This window comes from Molossus molossus, unplaced genomic scaffold (assembly GCF_014108415.1).
Source record: "Molossus molossus isolate mMolMol1 unplaced genomic scaffold, mMolMol1.p scaffold_m16_p_3, whole genome shotgun sequence".
Lineage (NCBI taxonomy): Eukaryota > Metazoa > Chordata > Mammalia > Chiroptera > Molossidae > Molossus > Molossus molossus.
The window spans coordinates 81,238,611-81,261,862 of NW_023425366.1; the positions used below are offsets into that span (position 1 = coordinate 81,238,611).

The following is a 23,252-nucleotide window of genomic DNA, read 5'->3' on the forward strand; positions in this document are numbered from 1 at the left end:
CAAGATGAAATTATTTGCCCTTTCAATATGCTATTAATTTGTGAATGTCAAGCCTTGGTGCTGTGCGTGAATATCATAGATAAATAATTACTTAAGGGTTAGAGGAGGAGTACAACCAAGTATTATAAAGGGGAGGAGACCTCATTCTATGTGCTATATAGAATATATGTAGGGGGTGCACTGACTTCATACAGGGAACATTTCCCCCCTTTTGGAGGCAGTGATCAACTTTTTATTTATTTTTAATCCTCACCAGAGGACATTTTTCCATTTTTTGTTCAGATAGAGTGGGAGGGAGGAAGAGGGAGGGAGGGAGGAGGAGAGAGAGAGAGAGAGAAAGAGAAAGAAATATTGATGTGAAAGGGACACATTGAGTAGTAACTGCCACCGCACGACCAACCAGGGCCGGGGACAAACTGCAACCGAGGTACGCGCCCCTAGCGGGAACCGAACTAGGGTCTCTCTGGACTGCAGGCCGACGCTCTAACTGCTGAGCCAAACTGGCCTGGGCAGCAGTGATCAACTTTTTAAGGTGATACTCAGGATAGCTTTTATTAAAATGACATTTAGAATTTCTCCATCCTCAGTTATGAAGAGTAGGTATATGATCTGATTTGGAAAGTAATACTGATGAATGTAGAAAGCTCTTTGGTAATACTAATTTAATTGGAAAGTACAGTAGACTATTTTTTCTTAGGTGCTATTTTGAATTTTGTGAAATTTTCTGTGTAGTATAGGCATTTATTTACCATATAATTTAAAGCTTTTATACTAAAAAGTCTTGAGAAATGAAAAGCATTATAATCATATTTTTTGGAGTACTGTCCATTATTTAAGCCAGATAAAAGCTATTTTAGGAGATGATTTAACCCTGTTTTGGAAAGTGAAGGTTAACTATGAAGAAGCAGAAACTATCATTAGTTTAGTATAGATGAATTATGGGATAGAAATTCTCTTAATAGGATTTTCTGGCCACCTTGGCTGATGGGGATATGATAGGCTGATGGTTTAATTAATGTGAGTTCAGAAATAAGTTATTTCACAAAATCTTGAAAAAGTCTATATTTAGGAATGTAAAAGAAGGTGCACTGTAACTGTATACCTGGCTTAGTTGGACATCATATGGACATATAACATTTTGAGTTGTCTTGAGAAGGAAGTTTAAAAGTTTTCTTGTCCTGGGAAACCTCATTTCAGACTTTTTGCCTCAGCCTCTTGGTGACTATTCCCAACATACTTTCCTGCTGTATTAGAAATAAAACAAACCAAACAAACCACAAAAAAGCCATGATGAGTTGGTGCTTTGTTGTACTATGGTTTTGAAAAGTTGGGATTTTCTTTAGCTTGATATATTTCCTGAAGATTGGTAAGCTCCAAATAAAGCTTCAGCTTTATTTTTCTAGAATTAGAATTTTTACAAATCTTACATTGTAAGTTTAATGTTACAATGCTTACATTTTGATTTCTGTCAACAAGCTCCTGTTATTTTTGCACAGAATATAAATATTGGCAAACAAAGGTATGCCCATTTTTAAAAACAAGTGAATATTAAAAGTCTTAAAGACTGAGATTATGATTTTGAATATATATGTGAAAATAAGTAATAACAGACTAATATGCAGTTGAGTTTAGGGAAAGGAAAATATCTTGGAGATTTCAACTTAGGTTCAATTTAGAGTGTGGGAGATAAAAATAGACTGTACATGATGAATTCCTTTATAAGAAAAGGTGAAGGGTAGTATTTTATTTCTTATTCATTACTGAGCTTACTTCCTATGTTTTTTTTACACAGATGCTGCATATGACTTACCTTGCTCTGGGGACGACCAGTTGCTAGAACATGCTGAGGGACAGACTGTGGCATGTAATGGACATTGCAAGTTCCCCTTTTCATCCAGAGCCTTTTTGAGTTTCAAGTTTGACCATAATGCTATAATGAAAATCTTGGACCTTTGATAACAGCAGATGTGTTGTGGAAGTTCCCCGAGCAGAGACTTGTTGCATTTGAGTGGGTGTCTCTCTGAGCCTTACCTTTCTCAGGTGTTTTAAAGAAATGCAGGGAGGCAATGATGTTTCTGAGGAGATTTTTCTCTGTGCAGGAGAGAGCGTAGAAAGAAACATGAATTTGGACTGTAAATGCAGTTTTGTAACCTTTTATACAGATTTACCTTTTCAGTGTTTGGCTAATGAATTTAAGTTGCTTTTTATGAGGACCTTTTTCCCCCCCTGTGATTGTGGTTTTTATTTTATATTCTGACCGAGAAAATAGTGTTTGAGTTATCAGTTATCATTATTAATAGAAATGCTCTGTCTATCCACTTTAGTGATTGCAATAATAGTTTCTTTACATTGTAATTTTAAAAGAAACAAAATACATAGTTTATTAAATGAACACAAGAGCTGGAATGTCATAGAAGTCAAGATTGCAGGACATCTTCTTTGGTGGCATTTTGTGTATTTCTTTATTTCTAACCACTTAGGCTTTTAATCCTCCTCTGCTTGAAGTTTTGTTGAAAGGTTTTGTTTAGAGCCAGCATCTCCTATATAATGTTCATGTTCAAAATGAACTCTTAGCCCTTCATTTAAGAACCATGTCCTCAGTCTGGAGAGGGACTGAGTTGGTTCGGTAGGGAATTGCTGCTCTAATTTTGCATTGTGCTGCATGCAGTCAGTAAGCCTGTGAGACTGCTGGAGAAGAGGGCAACAGAGCATGGAGGCTCGGATGCAGCAACTGCCTTGGTTATGTCTTCACCATCCTGCCACCAACCCTTTAGTGTAGAGTTTTGTTCTTGTGAAGATAATATTCTATATTACGGTTGTGTAAATACATATGGAATATTGACATTATTAAGTTTTACATTGCATCTCAGTGTTAATCTTTGGAAACTGATGTTATATTCGGTTCCAACTTGCAGTAGTAGCAGAGACTAACTTTCTTTTATTAGCATGTTGAAGCCCCTGGACGATGGCGCGAGAATGGAAGGGCTGTGCAGTTTACCCAAGTACAAATCAGCCTCTCTTTAGGGGAAGATCAGAACATGAAAGTAACATACATAACTCCTAGGAATGTATTTTGCTCTTTCAGGATTCTTAAATCCAAATAAGGATGGCAGTGCCCATTTCAAGAAGGATTTCAGCTATAATTGAGGACAATCACCAGGGCTTTAAGGGGGCTTTAGTGTTTGGGCTGCTTCTGACCTCAATGAAGGTATTTTCTTTGTGTGTGGGGGGTGCGAGCATATGCGTGCGTGTGCATCTGTCATGTGGGTTTTAAAAATCGTTTTTTACATGTGGTATCCACAAAATATATCTCTGCTTGTAAATTTCATTGTAGAAATCTTTATTCTGTATAGATAGTCTATTTAATAGGGACTCATGTAACTCATGGGACTTTCAAAAGAAATGCTATTGTAAGGAATTCACTTGGTATTTGCTTTAGCTTTTAAATGGCTTGATTTTAAAGGAGAAATTCTATTTATTAATGAAAGTGTCACCCTCTTGGTGCTAAGCAGGAGAATTCACAATTGCAGCATTGTGTTTAGGATTAGGTTATTTACAATGCTGCATCTTTTAATGTGACAAATTTGTGAGTCCTTCTGTGATTTTAAAAAAAATGCATTATATGATTGTGTTTGGAAGTTTTTACTCTTCTTTCCAGAAATACAGCTGCTTTGCCTGGGTCTCCTTGAGCCATATTTATAGTTGGTCCCAGCATTCCAGATTTCTGTTAAATTGTTAAGGAAGTGAAAACTTCATTTGCCTGACAGTTAAATCATTTTCACTCATTTACTGTCATCTGGAAACCATTTAATTTTTACTGTTTTGTGTGTGTTTTTCTTTTTAAGTGAGTACTATACTATGGTCAGTCTGTCTGATGCCTAGAGTTGGATTTTTCAGTTCTCAGTACTAAAGCAAAAGAGATTTGAGTTAGTAATCAAAAGTATGTCTTCTAGTAGTATTGGGCCTTTCAAGAACCAACAAGTTATCTCTTTTCAGTTACGGTAGTTTAACCATAGTTCAATGTTATTGCTGTTATGCTGCCTCACTCATGCACTGTGGAACAAAATAAGGGTATTGTTGGTGAGATTTTGATAATTTGAGGCTTCTAGCTATCTTGAGTTTGAGACATAAAGAAAAGGTAAAAGATATGAATAAAGTTTGTGTGTGTGTGATGTGACTAAACTATGCAGAAAATGTGTAATTTGGATGTATCTGCTTTATGTACATCGGCTATACTTATTCCCTTGAACTTGTGTATTAGATTCTCAGTGTTCAGGTTTCCTTGAGAAAGGCCATGCTTCTTAGCACAGAACTGGATTTCTCCTTTGAGAAATTTTAGCATGGCTTGAAGAAATCAAACAATAAAGAAGTATGCTGAATATGCAATAATTTACTTCTCTGTGCTGCATTTTAAGCTAAATGAGAAGAGTAGTTGTGTTGGCTTCATTATGTTTATGCCTTTGAGGGAGAAATAGGTCTTTGAACCCACTTCTTAAATGTTCTTATGTTCCAACCTTATATGTTCCAAAGTTTAGTGCACTGTGAATCTTATTTTTTTAAATTTTGTAGGTGCTTTTATATATAACTAATGATTTGTAAGATGTTAAATGAATTGTTTTTGTACTTAACCATTGTAATCCAAAAGATAGGGGTATGGTTTACATGTTTTCACAAGTTTTTATTAAGGCATAGTAAGCGGTTTTAGAATTTCAAACAGTGATGCTCTTCTGGGACATGAACATTTGAAGATGTCTGAGAACCTAATAGAATTCTTTGTGAGCATGGGTGAAATTTGATTGAACATGTTTGAAAATTAAGTTGGATTTTCATGCTTACATATAAAGGCAAGTCTGTTCTGTCAGAGGAGCTGTGGTCACTGCTTGCTGCTTTGCGCTTGAATATCCTTATTTTTCTATCAAATATCAGTATAGATAAATGAAGATATGTAGCGAAATTTAGCAAAATTTTATGCTGTAAGATTGGGTGGGTAGTTTGTCTTTTAGTAATGTGTTCAGTTGCCCTCCCTTAGCCACGGCTTTGCTTTCTGTGGTTGTTATCCATAAGCAACTGTGGTCTGAAAATAATAAATGGAAAATTTTAGAAATAAATAATAAGTTTTTAAAAAATATGTTTTTATTGATTTATTTTATTTTTTTATTTTTAGAGAGAGAGAGGAAGGGAGGGAGAGAGAAACATCGATTGGCTGCCTCCTGCACACCCACTACTGGGGATCGAGCCCACAACCCCAGCATGTGCCCTGACTGGGAATTGAACCGGGACCTGTCAGTCCACGGGGTGACGTTCAATCCACTGAGCCACACCTGCTGGGCAACATTTCCTCAGTTTTAAATTTTTTATTGTCCTAAGTGGCGTGATGAGATCTCATGCTGTCCTGCTCCCTCCAGCCAGGGACTTGCATCATCCCTCTGTGCCATGGATCCACGCTGTATATGCTCCCTGCCCTCCCCCACCCATTAGTCACCTAGTTGTCTCCGTTATCTGATTGACTGTCACGGTATCACAGTGCTTGTGTTCCAGTAACCCTTACTTTACTTAATTATGGCCCCAAAGCACAAGAGCAGTGATGCTGGCAACTAATGTGCCAAAGAGAAGCTGTAAAGTGCTTCCTTTAAGTGAGAAGATATGTGTATAGGAAAAAACATAGTGTATATAGGGTCTTTGGTTTCAGGCATCCACAGGGGATTGTAGAATGCATATCCATGGGTAAGTGGGGACTACTGTAATATCAAATAAAAATAACTGAATTCTAAGCAAATAGTATCCTTCCAAAGGGATTAAATTCATCTGTAAAACTTAACATATTGTGGTGGTCTTTAGAAATATTCAGATCTGACTCTATGTGAGTATTTAAAAACATTTCATTACCTATTCTCTCATTTAACTTTTTTTTTTTTTTTTTTGGTCTCCAGTACTTAGTTAACTTGAGCAGAAAGGAGCAAAGTCAATTATACAAGTTAGCTAAGTTATTTTTCTTACTATTGATAACATCTCTTGGCTTTCTGTATTTTTGTACCATTTTTGCACCATTTTCTCTCTCTGCTCAGAGATTTTGTTTTGATTGACATCTATTGTGTCTCAGTTATTTTCTGAGGCAGTATTTTCTTTGCATATTAATCAATTATAAGGTCAAATTTATTAACATTTTTCTGATTGAAGAAAAATAAGTGTTATCTACTAATTTTGACTTGGATTATTTTCTGGCCTGGAGAAGGGGTTTATGTATTGCTGTAACTTTAGATTAATGATAAGACAAACTTTTGTCTGATGGTATCAATATCCTTTACCTTTTAAGTACCTGTCTCTAGGTGAACAAGTGTTAGTAAAACAACAGTTTCATTAAGCCTTATTCCTGATAGCTTGGTAAAGCCTAACTAGAGTCCTCATTTTGTATTCTGTCCTAAGACTTTAAAGTGCATTTGTATAGTTGCCTAACATTCTAAAAGTGAGATTATGATGGGCTTTCCCTTTTCTCTGAAATTGAGCTACTCTTGAAGTTTGTACTCCTGTGTCATAAAGATGGCAGATGGCCAGGAAAGGGTCTGTCCATGTTTTCAAAGTAGAGTTCTGGATTGAAGTTTCAAAAAATACAATAGGCTATTATTTTAGAACCAAAGTGCCCTGAAGGGAGAAGATAGGTATAGTTGCTAGGCAAAGAGAGCATAGGGAAGAAATTATAGAAGATACATGAGTTCTTGAGTGCTGTATGGTGTACTAGGCTAGAAATGTGAGCATTGCCTACCCCCAGCAGAGTCTTAATATTGCGTGGCCATTACCAAGCATTTTCTAGCTCTGGATAATTAATTTTTCCTTGGGATGTTGGCCAAGCAATCTTGTAAATCTAAAGTAAATTTTCTCACTTTGAAGTTCAGCTTTTGGGAGTCTGGCCTTTCCTGTGCTGACACTTTGCAACTCCAGCCATACTGAAGTTTTATTGCTTTCTCACAGGAACACAACCCAGAGCACACACAGCCGTAGTCCATTGTGTGTCATAGTCACTTCACGTGGTAGCTATACATTTGTCCTGAATGGTGGTCCATCCCTTTCCATCTAGTTGCTTTGCATTTGCTATTGAAAATAGTAGTGTGTATATAGCTAGGGAAACAGTAAAGCTACCTCTTGTGCATGGGAGTGGACTTGAAGGGCTGGCTTCCACAAGCTTAGCTGCTCAGAGTTGAACATAAAGTACAGAGAAGTATAAATTAAAAAAAAAACAACACCTATAATAAAAGTATGGAAGCCTTATATCTTGAGAAATGTTCATAATTGAATCTTTAATATGGGTCCCCAGTTTAATGAAATTACCTACCAGTTTAAAGAGATTCCATTTGTCTTGGGTCTTCTGTGTTAGCAGAGGGGATGATCTAGCTATGGTAGCAGCTTGAAAGCAAAATGTAAAAGAAACTAACTGACAAGGTGCTTACATTAACTGTGTAGTGTCGTCAAGAGTGCTCTGGGGAAAGGGATTCAATATAGAAGTCTGTTGCCAATGTTTGTAATTTTGTTTCACACGGACCCTCCTCTTAGTAGACTTTAGTACTTTGGTCCAGTGGTGGGAGAACAAGGCCTGGACACAGATTTGCTTTTTTGGTGGGAGGATTCTTACAGATGTTGGGGTGTTGTTTTGGATATTGGCTTCTGTCTGTTGTACCATTTGAAGACCTGTTTCTTAATCCTTTTTCATGGTGTGACCAGCCAAGAAGAGGACAGTGAGTCCCTCTCCCCATTCCCCCCACCCCACCTTGTATTAACCCTTTAGTAGAAGTTTTTTGTTTTGTTTTTTTTCTGCTGCATACCTAGGGTGAATCTGCCACTGTGGGAATTTGCAAGCAGCAATCTTATGTTGCCTTCCAGAGTTGATCCCACTATGACTCTTGGGCCATAAGCATATTGGAGGGCTGTGGACACCTGTGCTGTTTTGGGTCAGTGTCTATAGCTGTCAAATTGGATAGGGAACAAAGAAAATTTCTGTGCGTTTCTGGGATGAAATGGGCAGTGTTCTGCTGGTCCTCAGTCTTTGAGAGGTCTTAGTTAATATTCTTAGGCTGTGGACTTTTTAAGGTAGAATAACAATTTAATCTGTTTTTAAATCATTGAATCTGAGGTTCTAAAGCAATGTATAACTACAAACTCTGGTGTGAAACATTTGCAGCGCAAATCTAGGTTGCTAGTCATTTCTCAAGCTTTAAATAGCTATCTAGTTCTTTGTAAAATGATATCTTGGCTTATGCTTATGTGATATTTAGGAATAGATAGGATGGCAGCAAATGAAAGTAAAGAAAAGGTCTTCAGCGATGAATGAAATTGAGAAAGGCAGTAACTATTCCTGAGCATCTTGGTTGGTTAGATGTGCTACAAGTGAATAGCGGTGGACTTGTACTCTTCATGTACTTGACCTAGGATATGCACTGATTAAAAAGCACAGAAGACATCTCACCACTGTCCTAGGGCACTGCCGTCTTTACTGCTCATTTTAGGTTTGTGTTTGGATCTTGTCCAAGTATCTTGTAGTTTCAAGTGCAAGTGTCCAAAGAACTGTGTCTTTAATGTTACTTTTTGCATATATTTCACTTCAGAGTTAGGGCAGGAGACTGCTAACCTGACTTCCATTTGATAAATATCACAAACTGTTTTTCTTCAGGAACAAATAGAGAAGGAAAATAAAATCATGAACTATTTTTTTTTACATACATAATATATACACACATGTATTTTTTTATAATTGTTTTTGAAGTTTGCTTATTGGCTTAATACCTTATAAAAATTGTCTTTGGTAGGCACTGACTCATACAATTCAGATTAATTTTACTTGTTGGCTTTAATAAAAATTTCAAACAAACTTATTTCAGAATAAAATGATTAATCAAATGGAATTATAATTCATGTATTAGCTGTAAAGTGAAATCTTATGTAATTTTGTCTAAGCAAAATAAGGGCATACATACTCTTTGGTTTGGATGGGAAGTAAGAATTGGCTTCTTTTTATACCTTGCCTGTTTCCAAAACAAGATATGAACAGGTGTCTTTTATGCTGTGGGGACTAGGTAATGTTCATGAAAGATACATAGTCTTAAAACAGTTTTCTTGGGAATAGTTTTAGTGTGAAAAAGGTGAAGATGTTTATGCTGAGTCATGTTAAACACATTTTATTAGGAACTTAAAAAGCTGGCGGAAAAATCGATGAAATGATTTTATTAAGTATATGATATTCAGTTGAGAAGACTGGACTTTAGAATAAATGTGATAACTAAATAGATTTGTAAACTTTATTCAGTAATCATTTTTGTCTTATGTAAAATGATTTATCATTTAATTTTTGCTTTAATTATAGCAGCATTTTATTACTTTACCTTAGGGCATTTTAATGTTTGGAGAAAGACTGTAAGTAAATTTTGCGTTGGAGTGATTCTGCCTATGGTAGTGATTAAATTTTTGGTGCTTGTTTTGCTTAATTAGTCAACATTCAGGGGGAACAGGAAAGGAGGAGCCCCAAGATACCTGTCGGGATCACCCTGTAGTTATAACAGTTGATACTTTAGAGCAGATTTGTTATGTTCTGTCTAAACAGTGGCTTTGTTTCTTCCCCTTGGTGTTAATGACTGATTTTCACTTATATTGGATGTGACGGTCATAAATAAAAGAGTGACTCGTGTTTATGAATTGGGACTTTAAATGTCTGCAGGATTACTACACTTGCACAGTTGAGTAGAAATGCCAGCTGTACTCTCCACTGAGAAAATGAACAAATTCTTGTGTCTTAACAGTTATGTTCTTTTTGAAAGCCTTTGATGTAATACCAATTTAGAAATTACAAAATACAATTTGAATGATGGAATGTTTTCTTTATATTTTAAAACTTTTTTTTCAGTTGGTTGTTCAAATATTGGTTTTCTGTAAAAATATTATTGTGTTAAATTTTGACTGTAGTGCAATATCAATAAATTTGCTGCTTGGGCAGTTTTACTTACTACCTTTTAACTTGTTTTCTGCTGTTACTTATTATTATAGATTCCAAGTTGCTCATATTATGGTTGCATCTCTTTGGACCGATAAAAAATGACAAGTATGAGATAAAGGTATGTTTTTATGATAGGAAGAAATATTAAAATGTAGAGTGTCTCTGCAAGAAAAATAATCGGTATGTATTTCCCGTCTTAGACAAGTGATTTTAAAAAAAGGGGTGGGGTCCTTTAAAAACTTCCCATTCATACCAAACTTGAAAAGGTAGCCAAATAGAAATTGGTGATAAATAAGGTTCTTTGGTTGTTTTGACCTAGTACTATAGTCTGTCTTCTAGCCCCTGCTTTGACTAGGGCTTGTGATTAATGTGAACCACCACAGATCTGATAGTTACATGTTAGACAAACTTATTGTATTACGAAGGACAACATTACTTTTTAATGAACACAGTTAAAGTACATCCTGGAATTAGAAATATTTATTCAGAATATAAGAATGTTTGTAAAATATTATAAATGTCTCTGTATAAATAAACGGAGATTTTAAAAAACAATTCTATATCAAATAACATAAAGTAGCTATTTTACAGCAGCTAAAACTAAAGGCATCTGGTAACATTTAAAGCATATAAATGAAGGATCTAAAAAATTACAAGGTATAGTACAGTGCTAAGAGACAACTTTAAAATGAGACTTTCAATACAAACAGTAGAACAATACTGACAATGCAAACTTAGTCACATGTGCTTTAATAACTGACAATACATTCAAGCAGGTTTTTCTAATTCAAGTGGTTTAAAAGTAGCACATTTTCAAATAATAGGAAGCTTAAATCTCATGCAAAGTAAGTCTAAAAATTCAGAAATAGAAAAGAATATGTTTCATTATCTTTGCACTGGGTTCAAACAAAATTAGGGGCTCCTGTCCACGTGGCAGTCCTGACATGAACACTGTAAGTGAATACCGGGACTTCTACAAACAACATTTTCTACATGGGTTTGATTTGCAGGAACAGTGACGCAAGTCATTGGTGTGGATGTAGGGAATCTTGTATGTAGCTTGCTCTGTTCTGCCAAGCTGATATTTCAGGTGATTAGTAGGTGAGTGATTTGCATCTACCTCGACTATGAAAAAATCAAGTACTACCGGTCAAGGATGTGGTTATCCAATAGTACTTGCTGTTACTGGGACAGAATGATTTCTTGTCACATGCAAAATCTCAGATGTGAGTGATAGAGAATGTGTCTAATATAACTCTTAACCGAAAATGTAATTGTTGTCTCTGAAACTAGCTTCCTTTACACAGGAATTTGCAGTTGTTCATGGATTCCTGTTTTGCTATTCCAACTTGTATCTTTTTCCACTTGTTTATATTTTAGCAGCAGCCAGCATCACATTAATTGATAATTTTGATTCCCGTTCTAAAAAATTATTGCTTGACAGCCTAAAGCGTATATCTAATATTGAATACAAAAGTGTAGTCAGTCAGAAAGTAACTTTGTCAGGAGGAACTGCAGAAGGCCACAGGTTCAGGGCTAACTTCGAACTAGAATAGGATTTGGATAAACTTCAGTGAGAGCTGTGTGCAAAAACAGGCATAATTTTTTGTTTTGTCTCTTAACAAAGGTCAGTGCCCAGCTTCTGCACACTAGGGAGTTTGCAAGCCTCAGTGAAAGGTGGTGATTGTATTATTTCTTGACAAATAGAAAAATAATTGCTATGTATGATATTTGCAGATTTTTTTAGTGTCACCTACCCTAGAAAAAACAAAAACGTTACTTATGTCGTCCCCTTCACTCCCCACCTCGGGCAATACAATGAGTATGCATACCCTAATTAAATTCAGTGTAAAACTTTGATTAATCATCAGAGAAAATAGTTTCATGGAGGAGACACACTTCCAGTTAATGCATTTGCAAATGACACAGCTTTTTGGAGCCTTATGACTTTCAGAAGTCATTCATAAAAGTTTGGTTTTTTTTTTTTTGTAGTCTTGATGTCTTTCTTATCACTAAATTTAAAACACAAGCATGGTACACTAAATGAGAGGGTAATTAATGATAAAATTCATTGCAGGATAATTTTTGTGAACCATGGGAAAATGTCTTTAGAAGGAAACTGTGGAGGTTGGTAATCATGCCTGAGACATAGGGAGCTCAGGTCACCGTGGGCACTTTTTCAGTTGAAGCGTAATTTAGATAGAATTAGGAGACGGTCAGATAGTTTCCAGTTTTTCTTAGGATGTGGCTAGTGGGGATTTTACTTCTCTAATGGTTTTTAAGAAAGAGCCTTATAGGCTCTAATTCAGAGTTCTCTGAGGTTCCTGTAAAGTATTGCTATAGGCTCTGAGGAAAACTCTATAAGAAATGCATGCACCTCAAGGGAGAATTAAGCAATTATGTTTAACTGGCACTTAATTTTTTATTGACCTGACATTTCCAGTTTTAGGCAGTGGACGTTAACTTCAGAAGCCTGACATGCCAGCAGCTGCGAGCGAGTATGAAACAGCTAATTACTGCATTGGCAGTGATGAGCTATCTAGTGTACCTCTGGGGCTAGAACGTGAGAAGTGGGCAGGCCGTGATGAGTGTCAGCTGTCTGAGGGCATAGACATTTAATGTAATCATAAGTCACTTTTGGTGAGAGTCTGTGGCAGTTTGGGTAGCTGGAGCACGCAGCTCAGCAGATGCAGTGGGAGTGCCCACGTTGATGGCACAGCAGCTTCCGCCAGAATTCTGTCTTATCTGCTTTTTGCCTCAGTTCAGCAGTGGGAACTATACTCCGAGAGAACTGTGAAATGGGTCCTTTCTAAGAGCCAACAGAGAAGGCAACTGCCTAAAAGGGTTAAGAAACCACCGAGGAAATGAAGACAAAAATATGATGGGCCAAAAGTGTTTTTAACCTCATACAAGTTGGAATTAAGAACACTGTTTTACCTCTGATGGAGATGTTAATGTAAACCAGCTTCTCTATTCAGAAAGAAAATTCAGGTAGTCAAAAAGGAAAATCCTCCAGGCACCTGCAGTCATTTAATAATCAATGCACTTTTAGTAGGCCCCCCAAGTGGGGAGTGTGTGAAAAATACAAGGAAAGGAAATCAACTATTTAATGATAGCTTTTTTATTCTACACATTTAAGTAACAGTTTTACTGGGGAAATAGTTTTCACCCAGTCACCACATAGTTTGAGTTTATAGTTCAACATAATACTTTAAATGAGGCCAGGTAGTTTACGGGGCTCTTAATAGAAGAGTCGGGACCTTCATGTGCCGAGGGCTACATGGCCCTAACAGGGTGGTAGATGGGACTTACTCCTGTGTCCGGAGCCACAGCTGTGTCCACCTCACACACCCACCTCGACGTGCTCCCCATGTGCTTAGAGGAGGACATTCCCTACACAAGCTGGGGAACTGTGTGGTTTTGTCTGTTAAACCATTTTTGGACATACTTTTCAGCTAAAACATTTTTCTTGCGACAAAATGAAATCTACCCAAAGGTAAAAGGGATTTTAAAAGATCACTTACAGGAACCAACTTAAACTGAATGGCAGATTCTTAACAGGAACAAGCCGACACTTTCTCAGTGGTCCAAGCACCCAGACCAGTACCAGCTGACTTGTTTTGAAGATTGGGCAGCCTCACTGCTTGGCTGAGAAAGCTGGCTGCTTTGGGATAAAACTCTGCCCTCCAAGGCGGTGGCTAGAGTGGCCGCCCTTCCCCACTGTGCAGAAGGCTGAGCGACTTTTGATCCATGCTCTCTGAAAACATTGATCTTATGGCCATGGGACACTAATGCGATGACCTGGTCATAAGCAAGCGTTTGTGAACTGTGGCACTGGGACGTATTTCTCAGTGGGCACTTGGGATGGGTCTTCAGGAGCACAGAACACATGGCGAGTGGTCCTTTAAATGTCTCTGTAGGGCAACTACAGAAGAAAGTGAAAGGGTAAAACAGTGAAGGCTGCAGCAGCAAAGGAACGAATTGAAGCTGCAGCAGCAAAGGAACGAATTGAAGCTGGAAGCCCTTCCTGAAAGAATTCAGGTACTCTGGTCCTGCCCAGCCCTCTCAGCATTTTGCTTGAAATTTAACTGATTTAAGCACCATATGCTAAATAACCATCACCAAGTCTGGGGGGGGGGGGGGGGGGGGGCGAGTAAAAGGAGGAGCCTCAAGGACCATTCCCTCACCCTCTGCCCTTCACAACTGCAGGAGCGAAGTCTTGAATGGGCGGTTCAGTAGCAACCTCTTAGATAGGTGGGATCAGCCTACTGTCCTGCCTCTTGCCTTTGGAGAAATGGAGGCCGGTCCGGAGCTACACCTGTACTTCTGTGGGTAAACTTTGTTTCATGCAAACAGCAGTTATGTAGTGCCCTGGAGTGGGCAGAAAGTTCTAAGATGCTCCTCTGCTCTTGAAAAAAATTCCAGGTAAAATTTTAGTTCCAATACACACATCAACAGCGTTTTCTCAGCTCTAAGCCCTGGCTATTGATGAGGCCCCCCTGGGTGGGGGCACCCCACAAGTCAGGAGGGAACTCCTTTCCCAGCCCTGCCTCCACAATGAGAGCTGAAGTAGTTTCATTCTCTTGTACAGCATGTTCAGGCATAGCCCCAGGGCTGCTCTACCTACACCTTCGTGTCCAGGAACCCCTATGTGCCATCCTCCTGTAATCTGCCTCCCAGAGCATCTCTGAGTGACAGCCTGTATCTCAGAGCTGACACATGGGACTTGAAAACCAGAGCCTTGTTGCAGGAAGCAAATCTAGATACAAGACACACACCTGTGCGTGTGTTTCCCCCGAAGGAGAAGGAAAGAGGAGAAATTGGGATGCTAGAGATAAGGTCACTGTCTATCAAACAGAAGAAAAGTGGAGAGTCCTATAAAACAATGCCTGGGACACCACAGATGCACAACCTCCAGAACAGAAAAGGGGAGAGTGACAAAGCCAGTGCTGGAAGCGGAGGCACGGCCGAGCGTGGCACAGTTGGCCATGGGGCTGGAGAGGAGGAGCAGGATCCTGGGGATGGAGTCTACGCAGTGTCATCAGGGACACTCACCTCCAGGGCTGAGTCCAAGGCACACCATTGTCCGAGTGCTGACCTACCTGCCACCCTTCCTTAATTCTCCCAACAGGTACTTCCCCTGGGCCCTTTTCTCTCCGGTGATCACCTATGGTGTAGCTTCCTCGGGCAGAACTTTGGTGGCGGAGCGCCAATTAAAGTGAAGTTTCATTGGTGTGTGGTCTTGAGTTTTCTTCCTCCAGCAAAGCTATTCTTTGCTTGAGCATCCTTACTTGGGTCTCATGTCTCTCTACCATGGCCATCATCTGGGACTCCAGCTTCTTGAGTTTGTTTTGATGCTTCTTCTTAGCTTTCTCATAGGCAGCCACCAGGTTGCTATGTAGGAACAGAAGAAAGAGATTGAAGATTCACCCGAGGCAGCATCGAGACACACACACTCCTTCCTCCCCTGGCCCTCCCCCGTCACCTGGGTACCCAGTTCAGTAAGCACCACTCAGCCTCTCCAGCAAGAATCTGAAGTCAAGGGGTTAGTACTTCAACACTCATGGCCATTCCTCTCTTGGCTTAACCGTGGTTAATTCAGCCTGACCGCTAGAAGCTTGTTACAAATATATTAGGAGAGATTTAAACCAACGGTCCAAACTAGCCACTTCCAAAATAAGCAGAAAGGGAGCTGAAGTCCAGAAACTTGTCATTTAAATACAAATACTGTGTCTGTCATTCATGGCTGCCTGCAACAGATGGTCAAGTGTTAACAGGAAAGAGTTCCCCACGCACTGTAGTCTAACTGCCTCACCTAGGATGGGGGACGACCCCCCTCTGTCCTCTGGACCGGTGGGATTCAGAGTGCACGGGCCCTAAGCCAATGCCAGCCGGACAGAATACAGGCCTCTGCACTGTCTGCCCCGGGAGCCCAGAAGGACGAGGGCAGGTAAGTCCTGACGTCCTCCGTGCTCCAAAACAGCACCCAGCCCCTTTCCTGCGCATTCAGGTTCTGTGAGTGTGGCCTGAGGACTGGCCCCCGAGTTTTCTGAAAGCCCTTCCAGGGGGATCTTTGAGGTCCTATATTTTTCATCCTTGATCTATTTCAAAACAATATACTGCCAGTAGAAGCAATTGAGCGATTCTAGCTATCTTCTATTAAACCAGACTCTCAAACTTTTCAAAATTGTAAAACTGCCACTCTGTTTTTGTAAAATAAGTTATTTTTAAAATAAAAGCCATTTGTATTACATGTAAAGAATTTGTTTTAGTAAACGAATTAATAGAAACTTTAAAAATTTTTAGTTTTTAATTTTTTTTTTTTTTATCCTCACCAGAGGACATTTTTGCATTTACCTTCAGATAGAATGGGGGCGGGGGGAGAAAGAAACATCGATGTGAGGGAGACACAACTGGCTGCCACCCGCACGGCCCCCACTGGGCCAGGGACAAACTGCAACCAATGCACGTGCCCTTAGCGGGAACCGAACCCTGAACTCTGGTCCGCAGGCCGACGCTCTAACCGCTGAGCCAAACTGGCCAGGGCTTGTTTTGGTTTATAAAATGAGAAGCGTCCATGGATAAATAATTACAGGAATAAAGCTCTTGGAGCTCCTCTGTTTTGGGAGTTTTATGCGGGTCCTGAGCCCACATGCTCGAGCTGAGTCTCAGAGCAGTGCTTCCAAAGTGTTCCAGTTTCATTGGAAAAATATTGGCATAAACACAAATAGGGTTTTAAAAACATGGCATGACTTCTCAGAACTTGTAAAGTATTAAGAGGAGACAGGCCACACAATGCATTTCTGTGCTGCATTCCCCAAACACTGGCTCAAGGACTGGTCTTGACCTGTGGAACACTGAGGGGGGCGGGGCCTGTGCCAGAGGGAAGACCAGGCGCTCACGGGCTGGCGAGGACCTGCCATTCTCCACCCTGGGCTCCTAGCAGTTAGGAAACTTCCTCCCTGGTGTGTGAGCCCAGGGACCACTGGGGACTCACACGAGGGGATTTTACCTGTTGGCTCTCTTGAGGTCATTCACGAATTCAGCTGATTGCTGGTGTCGGATTTCACTGCTCTTGGTGAGTCTTTCCAAGGCACTCACCAGCTCTTGAACTCTGGCCTTTAACTTCTTTTCTCTGCACCAAAGAGAGAGCACATGAGTAACCTGAGATGATGATGAGGTGGCTACTACCCCGGAAGGAAGTGTTTGGCTTCCCAGTCCAAAGGTGAGTAAGAACAGGAAGATGCTAGAGGGCACAGGAGCTCCCTTCCCTCAGCGGAACCAGAATACCACCTCTGCATTTCCGAAGGCCGGCGAGCCTGCTTCCTTCAATGGTGAAGGCCTTTTGGATGGAGAAACTGAGCTAATCTAGCAGTTCCCCTCTCTGGGCATGTCAGACCACACAACCCTGCCTCAGTCTCCATACCCTTCTTTCCTAGTATCCTGAGCATATCCTGAACCTGGATTCAAGAATAGAAATCTGCTCTGGGCAGCCTGCCTTGGACAAATCCCTACTCATTGAAATCAACATGAGCCTGGCCGGTGTGGCTCAGCGGTTGAGTGTTGACCCATGCACCAAGAGGCTACCCATTTGATTCCCAGTCAGGGCACATGCCCAGGTTGTGGGCCAAATCCCCAGGTGGGGGCATGCAGGAGGCGGCCAGTCGATGTTCTCTCTCATCAATGTTTCTCTCTCCCTCTCCCTCTCTCTCAAATCAATAAAGAAAAAATATTTTTTTAAAAAAAGAAATCGACATGATCTTACCTTACAAACAAAAATGTAGATGGAGTAGAATTGGTAGTAGTCTCATTTTAAAGGTCCTCATTTCCTTTTAAAGTACTTAAATTACATTTGCACTTACATTTGAGACCCCACTGCCGCTGCCCCCCTTCCCCCCTCCATGGCTTCACATTCCGTGGGCTCTGACGTAGGAATTTTCTGGTGCCCATTCAGCGTACTCCCAGGTCACAGCATGGCGTCGCACGCAGCACACCCAATGCAACCTGCCATGATCTGGTTTATGCATCTGGGCTCCGCCGGTTCACCACTGGCACGTGGGCTCTAGCAAGGATCTTACTTGGTTTGGTTCCCAGTGTATCCCCAGTGCTGAGTGCCGTGCCTGGGTGGCGGCCTCTCAGTGACAATGGTTAAGACAGGGTCAGCTCCCTGAAGGTACTGGCTCCTTGGAGCATACTAAGAAACCGGTACATATGGAAGAAACTCCCCTAAAAGACCTTACTGCGAGGGTATGAGGAACGTAAATTAGCATGATTGATTTGGAAGGCAATTTGGCAGCATCCAGCAAAATGAAAAATGAACACATCCCTTGACTAAGCAACTTGATTTCTAGGAAGTTGTCTTACAGAAACAGTGTAGGTGCCGAAAGATCCATGAGAATACAGTTGCATTCACTTTAGCATTGGTTATAACAGCTTAGGGGGAAACAACCAGGTTAAAGTATATCTGTACCACTCTGCCACTTAAACACTGCAGATCAAAATGCACTGGCATGGTATCCGATAAACTGCCAAGTGAAAAGGGTGAGTTCTACTGGATGCCACTTTTGCAAAGACAACTACAAACCTGACATACTAACAACAGACCAGAAGGCTAAACAACACTCAGCAAAGGTTAACTCACAGAAGAGGGCAAGTCTTTCATTGCTTGAAGTTTTTATAACTCAGTCAAGTACGTGAGCTCTGTTCTTCCTGTAGGAGGGGCAGGGAGGAGGATCTTGGGGTGGAGGACTCTTGGGGAGATGGTTCAGCAGCTGGTTCTCCCTGCTCGGCCTTTCAAATATCTAATCTTTTCCATTTCTGCCTCCAGCTTATACTATCAGTGCAAGTCAAGCTTTCCAAACAGAAACAAAGGAATTGCAACACAGAAATCCTGGCTGGCTTTGTGAATGAGGTTGGGGAGAGAGCTTTCCAAGTGGAGCCTAACAACCAGCCCTGAGTTCCTCAGAGGCATCGTTCTTCAGGGGATCCCCCTCCCGGCCCTAACAGCCACCAGGAAATGTGGTTGCATTTCCTACAGGAATCAGAGAGTGGCACCATTTCCTACGAGAAGTGAGATTAGTGTCCTGGGAGAGCAGCTCTCTCCCTCCCTAACCCAGCTCGGCCGAGGATGGTCAGAACAGGAACGATTCCCCTGCTTCCCTCTGGCTAAAATAATTAAAAAGAATAGGGAAGGGTTACTTCTACATTTTGTTATTGCTTTGATTCTTTTCATTCTAAAGTTAATAGTGCAAATGGGAAAAATTTGTGATGAGAATTAAAAATGTCACCATGGCCCTGGCTGGTGTGGCTCAGCGGTTAAGAGCGTCAGCCCTCGGACCAAAGGGGCAAGGGTTTGATTCCTGGTCAAAGGCATGTACCTGGGTTGCAAGTTCATCGTGCGGGAGGCAACCAATCGATGTGTCTCTCTTACATCGATGTTTCTCTCTCTGTCTCTCTCCCTTCCTCCCACTCTCTCTAAAAGGAATGAAAGAAATATCCTTGGGTGAGGATTAAAACAACAAAAAAGTCACCATGATTGCCAGATGGGAGGAGGTTGGGGGAGATGGGTGAAAAAGGTGAAGGAATTAAGAAGTACAATTCATTGTTAGACTGATGAACCCCAAAGGGAAGGGGGGGCAGGAAGAGATAAACCTTATAAGAACTTATATGCATATATGCATAACCAATGGACACAGACAATAGTAGGGGGTGGGAACAGGGAGGAGGGGGTCAATGGGAACAAAGGAGGGACATCTGTAATACATTCAACAATAAAGATAAGTTTAAGCCCGAAAAAAAGTCACCATGAACTCAATAAATTCACACACACACACACAAAAACCCTGCCCAGAGCAATATCATTCTCGAGTGACATCCATACCCCTGCCCCACACAGTAGACAGGCAGAACATGAAACTCCCAGCCCCCTCCCCCCCCCAAACAAAGGGCTTCCTTAGTACCCAGCCCCTGAGAGATCAGAGCAAACTTCTCCAGGAGGACAGGAAGGCAGGAGAGGCCCTCAGACCCTGTGCAACCCCAGCTGGGGGTGGGGATGGGGAGCCACTGCCTGCAACTGAAAACTGCCTCTAAGAACTCCCTGGGCCTTGGGGGGATGGGGGTGAACTGCTCACATAAACTGCAGGGCAACAGATGGCCAGTTAGCTCAGCTGGTTAGAGCGTGGTGCTAATAAACTGCAGGACAGAAAGACATAAAGATAGGCTAACCCTCAAATGTAACCCTAAAATGCGGGCTCTTTATCTGTTGTCCTCTGAGTGAGGCAGATGCCTGCATAAAAGTCATGTCTCCATTGTTGCTCATCTGGATGGAAACAATACGAAGCCACGGAGGAGTAACAACTCTAGACCATGTCTGCAACACAGCAGCACAGGACAGATGGGCATCTGAGCACCGACATGTGGTGGGTCCACAATGGGATGTGCTGTACGTATAAAATACACACTGGGATTTGAAGATTTAATATGCGGGGAAAAGACTAAAATATTGCAATGATTTAAAAAGTACTGATTACATGTTGAAATGGTAATCTTTTGGCTATATTGTGTTAAATATGTTACAATTAGTTTCACACTTTTTTTAGTTCTAAATATCTACTGGAAAACTCAAAATGACACACGCAGCTTGCATTTGTGACTTGTGTGACTTTCTAGTTCCAGAGTACTGTGGTCAGTAATAGTACTGGGTGTTGCCCTGAATTCCGATTCGCTAGGTTTGGGCGGAGATCTGGGCACTGCAGCTTTAAGAAGTGCCCTCGATGATTCTTGTTACTGGCAGATTTGGGAACCTGGGGTGGCGGAAGGGCTCGCCACCTGGGTCTGAGGCTGAGTGCCCCGGGGGAACCTTTCCACAGGGTGAAGTGCAGCCGTCCCAGGTCCTCGAAGTAGGAACCTCGACCACGCATGTCCAGTTCCTCCAGTTTCTAATTCAAATTTGCTTGGCCTTAAGCTAAGGAAGAATGTATTCAGTTTGTCGAGGTGAGATAATAAGGCCAAAAGGACCACTTCCCCAGGCTCCACAAAGATGAGAAGGTAAAAATTAAACACTACGTGTTCCATCTGCTCCCTTGGAGTAGCGCGTCCGTGCACTGTTCTCTGGAATGCCCAGGCCTGCGCAGCCCCTCCCCCCCGGTCGTGACTCTCAGTGGACAGGCACTCAGGCTGCGCCGACATCAAGTGCAGAGACAGGCCGGGTCACACTCGGACTGTGAACACCCGCGTCACCAAGCACGCGCATGGATTTCAGTTACAGGTGTTCCCGCTCCACCAACAAAGGTTATTTCTGGTCACAAAAAGTCCTATGAATCTTCTTCTAACTACACAGCCAGGGAGGTGCTTTTTTCTTTTTCATGGAAACGTGATTTTAGGCAGCGGCATTTTCCTAGGGGACTGCAGGCAGACTCCTGGCGGGAGTGCAGGTGATGAGAACCCAGGTGGCTTACCAGTGAGCGGGCAGGAGCCGGAGCCGCAGGCCCGCAGGCCCGCAGGCCCGTGTGGCCGTGTGGCCGTGCTGGCCACTGTGCCGGGGAGCCTGGAAGCAGGCCCTCCGAGCAATCAGGGAGGAGGTGGCGCTCCCCTGAAATAAAAGCCAGCTGCGGTCCTCTGATCACAGAGTCCACATGAGGAGCTGGGGGATCCACAGGGCCAGAGCCCCGGCTTGCTGAGGTCGTGCGTGGCTCTGCAGCCACCAGGACCTCTCAGAAGCTGTCATCAGACCAGACTGCAGGGAGTCACAGCCGTGCAGCCACAGGCCAGGAGTGTCCTCGCGAGCGCCCGTGACACGGAGCTGGTCCCTCTGAGGAGTGTCTCAGCCCCTCTGGCCTTGCAAGGACCCACCCAGGCTCCATGTCATGGATTCTGCTCACGGGGCCCCATGATCACGGTGCTGCCACGTCCCGAGTTCCCAGTGTCCTGATCTGTCGCACCTCCTCTCGCTGGAGCAGTCTGTCCTCCAGAGTGCCCGGATCTCACCCTGTCACCGCTGTCCTGAGTCTCCAGCCCCGACTCTCGCTCTCTGCTCCAACCCCAGCTACTCAGAGTATTGAGGACTTGGACCTGGACGATGTTCTATCACCTACTGTTTTATTTTATTTTATTATTTTATTTTATTTATTTTTGTTATAGATGTTTCTCCTTTTTCCCCCACTGACTGTTTCTTTACTTGTATCCATTCCCATTAATTTTTCAAAAAACATGCTGAAAACATACACATCTTTATCTCCGGGCCTGTCCTTGGGTCTCTGGCCTTGTGTGTTTGACACTCTACTTAACAGGCACCTTCCATTTAACGTGTCCCAGGCAAGACTTTGGAGATGCTGTCTCAAATCCAGCCTCCGCCCTTGTCCGCGCACGGCACCCGTCCACGTGCTGACACCAGCCTGGGTCAGCGTCATTGCATTTTGCTGGAGCCCGCATCCATTCAGTCGCAGCCCCCGCCTACCGTCTCCATTTCTGCCCCTGCCACCCAGGGCCATCACTTCTCACCCGAGTGACCGCAGCCTCCTAATGGCTTCTCTGCGGCCCCTCTGCCCTCCTCCAGTCGGGTCCTCACAGAGCACTCAGAAGGGTTTAACATGACAAATCAGATCATACTCCTGCCCTTCGGTGCCTTCCGCCTGCAGCTGGCATTGAGTCTGTGGTCTTACTTGGACCTATGGGCCCCGCTCAACCTGTCCCCTGCCTGCCAGGTTTTGGCATCCCCTCCCCTTTGCACGCCGGAATCTCGTCGCGTGATGATGTTTGTCGCCTGGGAAATGCTGCAGGGTGCTCTCCATCACTCTGCTCAGGAGATCTGGGTGAGGCCTGCCCTCTGAGCGTTTGGAACATGAGGGGAATGGTAAAAATAAAAAGAGGTCTCAGTTACCCCAGCAACTCCCACCTCAACCTCTGGGGCAACCCCTGTGCCCTTCAAGGCCGCGGCTCTGGAACTTGGCAGTCTGTTGACCTGACAATGAACACACAGATGCACTTTGTATTCCACGAACGCCCTGCAGACCATGTGCATTTACAGAATCCTAAGCACAACTCCCACAGCCCGACTGCAGTTACAGATCAGCCAGATATGAAAAATCAGCAAGTACACCTTTTTAAAACAGCACCTTTGAAAATAACGGTTTTGCTCGTCAAGTGGGGAAGCTGCTGTGGTCTGCTCAGTAGGCTCCTCTTTAAAAGGACCCCACTCAGCTCCCTCTTCAGTTCAGTCCACTATCTGTGGGGCCCATAGCTGCTGAAATGGGGACCAATCAGCCAGGGCCAGCCTCGC

General features: G+C 42.3%; 2 protein-coding genes across 11 annotated transcripts in view; one reads left to right on the plus strand and one right to left on the minus strand.

The window, feature by feature from the left end:
• DCP2 (decapping mRNA 2) overlaps positions 1 to 13,932 on the plus strand; it is a 60,385-nt gene extending 46,453 nt beyond the window's left edge. For 2 of the 10 annotated variants that reach the window (XM_036280137.1, XM_036280136.1), the window contains exons 11-12: positions 1,793 to 1,864; positions 9,374 to 9,857. In XM_036280137.1, coding sequence (XP_036136030.1) covers positions 1,793 to 1,864; positions 9,374 to 9,474 — 173 coding nt within the window. In that variant the 3' untranslated portion in view covers positions 9,475 to 9,857. Of the gene's footprint in view, positions 1 to 1,792; positions 5,082 to 9,373; positions 9,862 to 10,026; positions 10,095 to 10,986; positions 11,011 to 13,896 lie in introns of those variants that run through there. The other 8 variants (XM_036280133.1, XM_036280134.1, XM_036280135.1 and 5 more) reach the window with 8 other exon arrangements.
• A 1,193-nt stretch (positions 13,933 to 15,125) lies between these two features.
• Positions 15,126 to 23,252, minus strand: part of MCC (MCC regulator of WNT signaling pathway) — a 253,338-nt gene continuing 245,211 nt past the window's right edge. The window contains exons 16-17 of the mRNA XM_036280129.1: positions 16,989 to 17,111; positions 15,126 to 15,370 (exon numbers count right to left, since the gene is read on the minus strand). Coding sequence (XP_036136022.1) covers positions 15,190 to 15,370; positions 16,989 to 17,111 — 304 coding nt within the window. The 3' untranslated portion in view covers positions 15,126 to 15,189. The remainder of the gene's footprint in view (positions 15,371 to 16,988; positions 17,112 to 23,252) is intronic.